We start from the raw sequence: 13,349 nt of genomic DNA, 5'->3' as shown, positions 1-13,349 counted from the left end.
AAAAAATACAGTTAAAAGTTATTAGGATTTAGAAGAATGTATGTGTAAAGTTAATATTAAATAAGATATAGGGCAGTAAAGTTTAAAATATATAACAAAAAACGGTGTTTTTCTCATTAGTCAAAAAGTAGCAAAAATAAAGATGGTGCCTGCCCACACGTGTTTCTTCTTATTGGCTTCTTCAGGGCAAGGCAACCAGAAATCTAAAGGAAAAGAAAAACAATACAAACCGATCATAGACGGCAGTGAACTTTTGTAAGCTGCTTTAGTACCCCCGGTTTAGGAGGAAAAAAATAAAGCATCTACTGGATTTTTTGTTACGTAGGCCAGAATTTCTTGTTCCTGCTCTGGATTAAGATAACGGATTTCTCCTCATTTGTTATAATGTTCTTGAAGATATTAATTTAATAAAGACGTTTCATAGCAACTGTATCTTCTGTATTATTTTCTCATAGCCTATATAGAAAAAATAGAATTAACAGTTATTTTAATTTAGAAGAATGTATGTGTAAACCGTATGTGTAACTGCAGAGAGTGGTGCAAGCACCACTGTACTTAGGCCTCAGTAAGTTCTTTAGTACCTCTGTTAAAGGAATAGGGGACCTCTCACTCAGCTCGTCATTCAGGCCAGCGAATCAACGAGAGCGACAATGTCACCAAGGGAACCACTGATCTCTTCAGGGTATATTGACGAGAGAGCAGAGCAACCGCAAAGAATGTGCTCCATTACCTTGTCTCCTTAGTTGTATGCACTACATAATAGACTTCTGCTTAGTTTTACCTTGAAAACATGGCCATTTAATTGACAGTGACAGTTTGCCTTTAGTTAGAGACAATTTGGGGATTGCCTCTAGTCTGTCCCGGTAGCTGAAAGGTTTCTTGGACAAATTGCAGCCTTGAGTGTTTATTTATTTTGGCCTCTCAGCGAATACTGTACAGTTTTTAAAAAATTATTTTAACAGTCGAGAGTGTCAAGTGGCTATTCCCGGAGAGGCGGGCATCACGAGGTACTCAGAGTTTCAGGCAATCTCTTGCGGGGTGCCACAAGGCTCAATCATTTCACCTTTATTATTCTCAATTTATGTTGCGGATATATATAAGGTAGTTAACCATGCCACTTTGCAACAATATGCTGACGATTCGCCATATACCAATAAATAAGGAAAATATTGAAACGACACAAAACTCCCTCATATCCGATCTAAAAAGCGTTGAAACCTTCGCAAGATACCACAATCTTAAATTAAATTCCGCGAAAAGGCAAGTTATAGTGCTAGGAAGTAAAAACATCAGAAGAGATGTTGAACATAATTTAGATATTAGCATTTCAGGTAATAAAATTCCAGTTGTTAACCAAGCAAAAAATCTCGGTATTATTATAGATAATGCCCTTATTTTTGAGCCTCATATTAAAATAAAATTAAAAGCTGCCTATTTGCGTCTTAAAAATCTATATAAGCTAAAAAAAATATATTCCCTCTAGGCAAAAGTATTTGTTGTGTGACACTTTAGTTCTGTCTCTTTTTGATTATGGTGACACTGTATACAATAATTATTAGCTGTCACACGTAAAAAGAATGATACAAAAGGTACAAATTACCTGTCAAAGATTTTCTTTTAATATAAATTTTAGAGAACACATTACACCACACGTGACGAGAGGAAATATTTTAAATATACAAGACCGGAGAAAACTTCATATGTATAATTTTATTTACCGCATTATAAATAATAATAAGCCTACCTATTTAAGAAATATTTTTAGACCTGCCAGTCATATTTGCAACACTAGGTTTAATCACAAATTTGTAATTCCTCAGCATCATACGGCATCATTTCAACGCTCATTCTCTTTTGTTGCTGCGTACTTGTGGAACCAACTGCCGGAACAGATCAAAACACGTAGCAAGAAGGGTTTCTCAAAGCATGTCAGAATAAAGTTACTCTATGAACAAGGCTCTCAAGCTTAGGAAATCAAACATGTCATTAATAATACAACATACTTCAACAAAATTCAGCGTCATATCATATTATATTATAATAATCTTTTTTTTTCTCGCTTTTCCGCGGCCAGGCTGCCCTTACTGTCGCCCCTCGCTTCTGCCTCCCTAATTGCTAATTTTTTGTTTTTTTTCATAAGTTAACATTATATTTCTTGTAGTCGTAAATTCTTTCATAGACTAAATACTAATGATAGTGCTTGCATCTGCCATGCATTGATTCTTTTTTTTTTAGTTTAGTTTTTATATGGAATTATTTAGAAATATTTAGCTGTTTTGTTTGTTATGTATAGGATAGTTTACATATGCTTTCCTTAATATAAGGAGCATGTGAAGCGGTTTTTTTATAATCGATGAACTGTCCTTTTTGTCATACTTTTTTTTTCATAAAATGTATTCATTTTTTTTCTTATTTTGACAAATAAACGATTTGTATTTGTACTTGTATTTGACATTTGAATGAAATACCCTATATATTTGTTTAATAAGTAACTTATTTCGTTGTGTATTACCTCACTATTATAGTAAATATCAATTTAGTCTCAGGTTTATTTTCATCTTGTTCCTTTCAATAATTGAGCGTATAAAATAGCCATTTCTAAATTGATATTTAATAAAATAGTGACGCAATACTTAACTAAATAAATAACTCATTATAATATTGTCACAACAATACAGATTTTACTTATATTTGTTTAAGTCAAAATATGCCACACTAATTTCTTTATGAATTTGAAAAAAAAAACCATCGAATATATTGTATATGTAACTTATGATCTTCTTTCCTTACTCCCGGAATCTGCAGTATTAATTAAGGCAGTTTCAACTTACTAATAAGATTTTATTTTATTATTTTTCTTCATGTTTTAAAACTAAAATATTTTTTTAGATAGCATAGTAGTCAAAACGTCTATAGTAATAACAAATGAAAAAGTCCTACCCACCTGTCATAGTAGTAGTCCCTGAAACAAAAAAAAAACAATTATTAAAATTTAAAAAAAAATATATATAATAATTCTACAATATTTTCATCACATATGTTTATTTAATGTACTAAGACATTAATTTATTTAATCTGCTCTGGCACGGTAGTTGAATTAGCCAAAAGTAAGAAAACTCAAAAAAATTTAAAACGCACATAAAGCTTTTACTTTCGAGAACTAATTTTATCTGGAATTTTGTAATTAGGTCAGATAGAGGGAAATTATCTGACACAAAAAAATTTATTTCTAAAACCATTAAAAGTATTATATTCCATATTAGAGAATAACTTAAAAAACGTAATCCGAAAGCTTAGAGTTTTAGTTTTCAAAATCCTTCTCTAAGGCACTTTCTCGGGACGGTGATTAAACTGGAAGGCGATCCAGTCCCACCCTTACAAACGTGACTTCTCCAGACGAGATTACAGAACGAGCCACAATTAGTGGAAGGCTTGGCGTTTGTAATTGCACGACACGAGAAATCTATAATTTTATGCCAACCCTTATACAAAAAGCTTTTTGTACCCAAGGAAATGAGAAACGCAGCCTCTTATTTTTAACATGTATGCTAGAAAAGCACGAACCTTATCTTTACCTAGATTCCAAGTTTCAAGTTTCATTTCCTACTACTCTAATAAATGGTTTATCTCTTGTCCCAATTAAGCTTTGTTTCTCTGGAAAAAGAAATCACTTACCTATATTAGGCTTGGTTTAAATTAAAGAGGGATAACCTACATCCTAAATATTTAATTCGTACTCCAATGCATCTGGCTTCAGATTCATTTCGAAAGGATTCGTTCTGTCTCGAGAGAAACAAAGAGTTATATATGGCGGTTTCACGAAATAAAGGATGTCTGAAACAATTTTTGTTGTTCTTCGGGGACTAGTCAGGTTTATGGTAGACTGGTGAGTTTCGGTATTTTTCCGACCCACGTGCCAATAAGTTACAAGACGGATTTTGTAGCGGCTACATTTCAAATCTAAACATTTACATATATGCGTTAAAAATGTTTTTTAGTGATAGCTTATGGAAACTATCAATAAAAAATTTAGAATAACATGCATAAATGGGTTGGACTCATTATTTTCGAGAAAAATTATACAATTTTTGCTTAAATGGTGAGAAATGTATGCCGAGATCAAAATGTTATGATATAATATACTGCTGACAAATCATTATTTTTACGATTACGAGTTATACGGACAATTTGGAATCAAAAACTTTTGTTTTGATTATTATATTCAGAGGCTCTAGAGACAATGAAAAAAAGTTAAGTTTTATTGGTAACTGGTCAACGCACTTTTTACGTCAAGATAAATAAATAATATAATAAGTCACTAAAGAGAATAATACTTAGTTGTTTTTATTGCTTATTGGTTTATAAATTATTTAAGATAACCTTAGAAGATAGAAAGACTAGAATTAGTAAACAACAACTTTGTTTGAGTTCAATATGTGCTCAGGGACAAGAGGGATATTTTGTTTCATATTCACCGATTCTCTGTAGTCAAATTTACACACATTTTTAACAGAGGAATTTTCAGCTATATATTAACACATATAATAATGTTATTTTAACTTATTGGTGTTAGATTTTGGATTAAAAATTAAACGTAGGAATAAGTTTATCTTATTCCGCTATATACAGTGTGCCCCATTTGTTTTCGGGTCACCCTAATAAAAAGTTTATTTCTGGTGCGATTTTGCTCGGGTTTTTTTTTAAATGTTAGGTCCAGAAAAACTGCATCATTATAACAAAAATTCTGCCATGCAAATTCCAAGGCCTACTAATGTCAGTTTTTAATTTTAAGAAAATTTTAAGAAACCATGCTAGGTATTTTTTTAGCAAAAAATTGTGCACACCATTGGATTCGGCATCCCCCAAAACGGCCTTGTACCAACTTTCACCAAAAAATATTAAATAATAACAATTTTATGATAAAAAAAAGAAATGCGCTCTACTTCTAAATTGTCTTTAAACATTATTGAAATATTGAACTCTATTGTGTCTAAAAATTATTGAAATATTGAATTGTCACATTTGACATCTAAATGTCAAAAGTGGTAATAGAACGTGTTTAGATAGTATTAGTAATCATGGAAAATTTAAATTTAAGAGAAAAAATTGAAACTGTTTGTCTTGTTGGTGGTAACACGCGTTCAATGAGAGAAGCTGCCAGAGAATTTAATATTAGGCATCCTGATAGACCAGTAAGTCTAAGTACTGTGCAACGTGTTAATAAAATTTTAAATGAAACAGGATCTGTTTCGAAAAATCTACTTAAAAATAGACATAATAGACGGCGTGGGCTCAGAAGAAATGAAAATTACATTTTGGAATATTTTAACGGTAATCCTCGAAGTAGTGTCAGAACGGCTAGTTTGGTCCTTAACATCCCCAGAGAAAGTATAAGAAGATGTTTGCAAAAAAATAACATAAAAGCATTTAAGCCAAAATTTTTGCACACCTTAGAGGATGGTGACCAGGCAAGAAGATTAGAGTTTTGCTATTGGCTTCGGGGAGAATATTTAAACAACAAAAACTTTCTAGATGAAATACTTTTTAGCGATGAAGCCACTTTTACCACAAATGGCGTAGTCTCCAGTCAAAATTGCCGCCACTGGTCCGTGCAGAATCCAGAATTTATAATAAATGCAAGGAGACAGTATTCGCAAAAAATTAACGTTTGGTCTGGAATACTAAGCGACAAAATTATTGGCCCTTTTTCCTTTGATGGTTCTCTCTTGAGAATGAATTTTCGAACGCATTAGAAGATTTACCCTTAAGATATCACCTTAATTTGAAGTTTCAATTAGATGGTTGTCCTGTCCATAATGCTCGTTTAGTAAGAGACTGGTTCAATCAACATTTTGAAAACTGTTGGATAGGACGAAACAGTCCTTTCGTTGAGTGGCCACCGAGATCCCCTGACTTAACGCCACTCGATTTTTTTCTCTTGGGCTTACTTAAAGAAAAAGTGTACAAATCAAGACCTCAAAATTTAGAAGATCTACAAGTCAGAATAATCCAGGTTTGTTCAAAAATTACTCCAGAGCAAGTCCGTAAAGTTATTTTAAATGTAGGCAAAAGGAATGTAAAATGCATAGAAAACAATGGTGGATTAGTAGAAATTTAAAAAATTTAGAAGCGGTTAATTTTTAATTTTTTTGTTGGTTGTTTTTATTTTATTTGTATTTATTTTTGTTAGTTTATTGTTTGTTTTTATTTGTATTTAGTTTGGAATTGTTATTTGCTTGTATTATCTTTGTTTAATTTGTTTTTTTCATGGCTAACTACACATTTTTAAATGTAAATAAATGCATAATTTCCCTTTTTATTTTTTGTTATAAAATTATTACTTAATATTTTTTAGTGAAATTTGGTATAAGGCCGTTTTGGGGGATACCGAATCCAGTGGTGTGCACAATTTTGCTAAAAAATGCCTAGCATGGTTTCTTAAAATTTGGCCCTTAAAAACTGACATTAGTAGGCCTTGGAATTTGCATGGCAGAATTATTTTTTTGTTATAAACAGCAGTTTTTCTGAACCTAACATTAAAAAAAAACCCGAGCAAAATCGCACCAAAAATAAACTTAAACTAAAAGGGTCACACTGTATAAGCGCAAAAATAACATATTCAAAGCAAAAAATTAACATTAGTAATTAACATTCCTATTTCTAAAAAATTATGAATGGCAACACCGCAAGCAGTAGCTGATGAAAAAGGCTTCAACCAATCTTTTCACTTTCAATCTTCTTTTCTTCTTTTTGGAACACTGTCTTCATAAACATAGAATAGGGAATCCTAGGAATAAACCTAAATACAAACTTATTAAGAAATCTATAATAATTATAAAATATTTAATTTCCATAAAAATGCTTTTTATTTAATAGTTACCTTTACTCAGTTAGTAGAGTAGTTAAAAAAAGGCGTAAAACGCATAAAGAGTTCATAAACGGTAATATTGCTTATAATTTAAAGTATAATCTCTTATTTATAAATATTTATCATGTAGATATTTTTTGACAACGTCACTGGTAAAGATTCCTTATGTCGGTAGAATCAACAATGCGATCGAGCGGCGCTGCGATGTTGTTGTCTTTTTTTCTAATATACATTATCTTCATTTATTTGATATTGAATATTGACTTCTTTATGGAGTATTTTATCATATTTTATTAAAAAGGAACAGTAGTATAGTTTTGTGCGTGTCAAAATAAGCGACCAATTTTTATAATATTATAAACTATTTTTCTGCTATTTCTGCATAATCATTTGGCATCCTTGCATCAGAGATGTTGCAAGTAAACAAACTGCCCATAGTTTCACGGCAATGCTAATTCTAGCCTTTAAATAGGATTTTTCTAGCGTATAGTTTTGGTTGGTTTAACACCAGTTTATTGTACTGCTTTAGTGCGCATGTTTAATCCGCAAACTGGTAGCTTTTTCGTCGGGAAAATCAACGGCAAATGTCATGTCAATTGTCAAATAAGCTTTTCTGCCTTGTTGTTTGTTTTTATAATTTTGAGGTTAAAAAAATAGTCTGTTAAAATTTTTGAGCAATAACATAACTTAATTTTCGAGTAAGTCTAAAATGCTTAATAAATTCTGTATTATTGTAAAGGGGGACAGTAACATCAACATAACCTTGGACCTAAATTTTTGGACCTAATTTTTGGATCGCTTTGCACTTGGACATTGAAAGGCCTTTCAATGTTCTAGGCTCATAATGGAAAAAAAAACTCATAAGCATCATCATCTACCAAATCGGAATCAAAAAGAATGTTGTTCGTATCCGAATTAGAACTTGATGATTTTGACATCATAGATATTAGATAACTAAAAAACAAAAATTTGATTTTAAATAAAAGATTACTTTAACCATTATGTTAATTAATTAACCATTAACCGAATAGATGGAGTGGTCATATGATCGTTCTGCGCCGGAGGTGTGGCCTAGAGCCTCTATAGGGTTCATGACTTGGGGTTTTATGTAATTTTATTAGCCGAGCGGCTTTAGATCGTTTTGGTTGAATTTTCTGTTATTCGAATATTTGAATCTTCGCAATATTAAAAAGTTGAGATTCTGTATACAATTCTCAAAACCAGATTATGATCATAAAATTATATTTTATAATGGCCGGGTTCATCAGAAAAAAGCGCTCCCTGAGCGCTCGATTGTTGCTCAGGTATGACAATTTTTATTGGTCCTTACTATTGTAGGCAAAACTTCCAGCACTCAGGTAGCGCTCGGTTCTGATGAACCTGGCCAATTACACCCTAAATGTTTGACCTGGCACGATTACTTAAAAGGATTACCTATCCCTTTTCGGTAAACCCCAATATATTATTAACATAACTTTGCATAACAAAATACTTAAAAGGAATTATTATATCATTACCTAACACAACCTCAAAATCGCTTTGGACCTATTTTACAGGCGACCGTATTATATTTAAAAAAAAGCTGCTTACAAAGCAAAGCTGTACGGTAAAATAATTTAAAATAAGTAGGCATAATTCTCCTCGTCTAAATCTGCCAAGGTTGCATCGATGGGCGGGTCTATATTTCGCGCATATCATTTACTCCATCTGTTCGGTAATCCGACTATAGAACAAACCTAATGTTCTAAGAGAACTAAAGGCGTTATTAAATGTCACCTTTAAAAATTATCTAATTTTTAATAGGGTAATTCTTAGGAACAGATTTTCAAAATAGGAATAGGTAATTTCTCTTTAATTTGTGCCGATATAAACAAGTTAGGGCTATAAAATATGATTTTCTTCTCAAAAAATGTTTGTCACAATTGTCCTTTAAGGTTCCCTTCTTCAAAAGGTACGTGGACGATATTATTACTTATGTCCCAACTAATGAAGTTCAAACTATTTTATAAACTTATAACTCTTTTGATCCTAAATTACAATTTACCACTAAAACAGAACAAAGTTATAAGATATATAAGAACTAAAAATAATATAATCAAAATGGACTGATATAGCCAACCCGCCTTTTCCGAACAGTTTCTTAACTTCTAGTCTATGCATTCATTCAAATAAAAAATTAACATAATACAAAACTTAAAACATAGGACGTTAGTACACGTCCAGATTTTCACACAAAAAAAAAAAATAAATACATAAAAAGGTTATTTTTTAAACTCGACAAAAATAATTAACATTTTAAAATACTCGCCAATTGAAATAAGTCGCCAATACAAGATTGACTAAAACATAATAATTTTTACTATAACAGTGACGTAATACCCAATAAAATAAGTAACTTAAAATGTAATTCTTAGACATCCTCTATAGTCAGAAAAAGATTATTTGTATTTTACTAATCAATTGTATTATCAGTTAAACAAAAAAAAATCAAAACAACTTATAATATATTAAACTATCTAAAAAATCTCGGCTTGACCAAGATTAAAAGCAGTAAAATGTTATTATATTTAAATTACTTATTAGTTCGACTTTAAAAACAAGAAAGATCATTGTTTCTACTATAATTTTTTTTGGTTCACTGGTTTTTTGTATGTTTGTAATTGTATTGAGTTAGTTAAACTTGAAAATAAGTTATAAGGTAAATATGTTATAGTCTCCAAGCCAAAAAAAAAACAAACATTATTTGAGGATTACAATTAGGGAAATTTTTACAATCACTATCGAAGATGTTCATCATTCGAGCCACTAGAAAATTTTTATTAGTGGATTCAATTTGTTATGGTGAATTCTTTAAACTTGCTGCTAAGATAAATGTGGCCTAAGATAATATGAATCTAAAAGTATTTTTTTAATCTAATTTTCTTACTACAACCGGTTGAGAAATTTAGGAATCATGTGAAGAAATTAATTGTTAAAAAATTAAAATTTCTGTTGATAGGTGGCCATCTTTCGCATTTTACATTTCTCTTGAAAAGAAACGTGTTAATCACAAAAACGTATTAAAAATCCTTTATATCATATCATATAATAGTTCTAAAGTTGTTCATAGAAGTTAGGCTAATGGAATCCTTAAACTAATAAAATAGAGAATTATCGCAAGAAAGAAGTACAAAAAGAAGTTTATTGAAAGATCAAAAAGAAAATTAAAAAAGCGAAAGAAGCAATGCATAACAAAAAATGTGATGAAATCAAATAACAGGTGAGAAAACACGACACATTTAACTTGAATAAAAAGATAAAAAGAGGCAGCAGGAAAACGAAAACAGCAACATCATTAAAACATAGATGATAGGAAAGGGAAAGCAATAACAGACATAGTGGCCTAACTTCAAAAATCGAAGGAATACAGACTTTACTAATTAAAGACTTACCGATTATAAAAGAGGAAATTATTCATGCAACAAAGCAGTTAAAGACTAAGAAAGCAAGCGGAGAAGATGATATACCAGCTGAGATTATTAAACTCTGCCAATCAATACATTGACGATATTTAAAAAATATTTAACACTATATTTTTTTACCTGTATTTTTACAGGTGTAATATCATAGAATTATAGAATTATAGATATTATAGAATATCAATCATTTGCATAGACATTTTACGCTTTAAAATTATTTCTTTGGAGAATTCATGGACTAATATATAACGAATTGAAGGAACTTACAGGTAACATTTGATTTGATTTTAAAAAGAAACTTTGTACAAAAAAACTATGTATAAACTTATGGAAATGTTGGCGTCCAGTGGTGTAGAGGCTGCTGATCTTCGTATCATCTCAAACTAAACTGCTAAAGTAAGAATTGTTAAATAGCTAATATATTATATTAATTAATAATATAGCCGTTAACTAATATATGTATATTTTTAACTAATTAGTAGACGATGAACCAACCTTTAAAAATCAGATAAGCTTAAAAGAAAAAATACATATTTCATAACATACTTATTTTGTTTTTCTTGTTTATTCTATCGATCGATTAACAGTAAAACCATTACTGAGATAAATGTGCCTTAAGGAAATAAAGCAGTAAAAACTATTTTTTTAGCTTTTATTAATTTTTACCCAAGATCGGTTAAAAAATCTAAATATCTACCCTAAAAACTGTATTTTCGTATTCAAGTTAATACCGCAAAAAATTATTTATTACTATTTTAAATTTCACGAACTTAAAATAGATCTGTTCTGTCAAATATTACTCGACAAAGACTACGTAAAAAAAGAAAAAACAGTAAAACAAAAAACTCAATTATTCTGCAATAAATCACTACCGAGGAAAAAGTTGTTACGATTCGATTAACGTTTAAAATAAATGTCACGATAAATATGCTCTGATATTCAAGCTAATAAATGAAAATATTTTTCGTTTCGTGTTGATGAATCCCCAATCGAATACCTGCCATATAAATGTGTCATTAAACCTAATCCAATAAAGAAAAAAATAATATGATAGGCCAGTAATGACTTTTTTGTTTTTTAAGAAACTCGATTTCAATTCATATTAAAAGCTGTTTGAAAGAAATTTATATTTAGAGGAAAGTCGCCAAATTTGAAATAGTTATCAATATTGCGTAATATACGACGCGTTCTATCCAACAGACGCGAAATTATTGCAGCATGGTAAATTAGTGAAAATGTCATTACATCAATAATTAATTACTCATACATACTAGGATAAGACCTTGCTGTACTGTTTTGCAAACTTCCTTTTTTGTTTAGGTGGACCTAACCTCAATCTAATATTTTAAATTCTACATTGATCATTTTCTAATTTGAAATACCTATGCGGTTTTAAATTAGGATCCAATAAAATTTGTTAGGATAAAAAAAATACGTTGTATTTTGTTACATATCTATATTGTATATTGTCAGAGCAGTGGACGCAGTAAAGACAAAAAAAATGGGCCGTTTAAAAGTCGTTAATTTTTTTAGTGTACCAAAAGGCTTGGACAAAAACTGCGCTTCCTGTAAATCTGGAATAGGAACTATTCTAGTCTGCTTTACAAATAGGGAAACACTTTTTCTAGGGAATAAAGGAAAAGAATACAGTATACTATTAAGAGAATAACATTCTCACTTGCGATTACAAATAATATACTACACCCATTTAATGTGAAAAAAAATGGTAAAAACTGTTCTTAAAACGAAACTTTTCATGAGAACATCGCAGGAAGTATCAGCTAGAGTCAAGTCTTAACACATGAAAAAGATCATTTTTTTTAAATAGTTATGAGCCGCAATATGGCAAAATTAAAAAGCCATGTTTTAGAATTTTTAATGATGATGAAACGAGAATTACGGTTGTCCAACACAAGCACAGTAAAGTAAACTTAAAAGGAAAAAACAGATTTCGGCATTCACATCCAAGGAAATGGGGAAACCAATTACAGTTATATCTTCCATAAATGCATCAAGTGTGTATATACCCCTTCCTAGATTTTTTTTGAGAAAAAATATAAAATCTGAATTAATCTTGGGAGCACCTCAAAGATCTTTTGAAGAAAGTCCTACATTATCCGATTGGATAGAAGCGGATATTTTTACTAGTTGGCTTTAACCTTTTATAAAATATACAAGTCCAATTGCGGATGATTCAGTTCCTCTGCTATTAGATGGCTACTATTCTGACATCAGAAATATTCTACCGATAGACTTAGCCAAAGAAATTCAAGTAATTATAGCTTGCCTTCCTCCCTGATGTTGCGTTCGTGTATTTTTTTGAACACACTTTGCACAGAATATAGAAAACCAGCTCAGACAAAATCAATTAAGTGTAGTTTCTTCTTACGCAGTGGCTTCTACTTTTTGTAAAGGGTACAATAAAGCTGCAACAATAGAAGTTTCTTCAAAAGGTATTCGAAAAACTCGTTTGGTGCTTCTTAATTATGAAGTTTTTTAAGACAACGTATTTCCTATTTTGGATTTAAAAAAATATTGATAATAATGAGCAAAATCAGAATAAGGATGGACAACAAAAAATGACAGAGACCTTAAAGCAAAACGAAGCACCCCAAGTAGCGCCAGAGAATTACAATACCATCAATATTTTAAATGAAGATTTAAGGATAAAAAGAGAAAAAACATAGAAATGTAGAAGCCCAGTTTTTATGGTACATCGAAAAAATAAAAGAACATCCAACCCAAGACCTAATTTAACAGAGCCACTTATATGTGCTAGGTACCCTATGTACCCTTCCGATAATCAAAACTCAAAATACAAATCGTAAAAACATTAAAACTGGAAAAGCAGTAATCACCACAATCACACCATACAAAAAAGACCTTGAAGAGAGTGTTTTGAAAAAGGAAGAAAAAGAAAACAATATACAAGCAAAAAAAAGATCAGTAAATGAAAAAAAATTAACACAAAAAAAGTAAACAAGCCCAAATTACCCAGCCTAAAACAGAGAAAAATAGACAAA

General features: G+C 30.6%; 1 protein-coding gene across 2 annotated transcripts in view; it reads right to left on the bottom strand.

Moving 5' to 3' along the window:
- The window catches only part of LOC126740224 (heterogeneous nuclear ribonucleoprotein C-like 2), a 446,026-nt gene that overhangs the window by 20,758 nt on the left and 411,919 nt on the right, over window positions 1-13,349 (bottom strand). For both annotated transcript variants that reach the window (XM_050446161.1, XM_050446160.1), the window contains exon 8: window positions 2,945-2,962. In XM_050446161.1, the coding sequence (XP_050302118.1) occupies window positions 2,945-2,962 (18 nt within the window). The remainder of the gene's footprint in view (window positions 1-2,944; window positions 2,963-13,349) is intronic.

This window comes from Anthonomus grandis, chromosome 9 (assembly GCF_022605725.1).
Source record: "Anthonomus grandis grandis chromosome 9, icAntGran1.3, whole genome shotgun sequence".
NCBI classification, from domain to species: Eukaryota; Metazoa; Arthropoda; class Insecta; order Coleoptera; family Curculionidae; genus Anthonomus; species Anthonomus grandis.
This window is presented reverse-complemented; position numbering and strand designations above follow the sequence as displayed.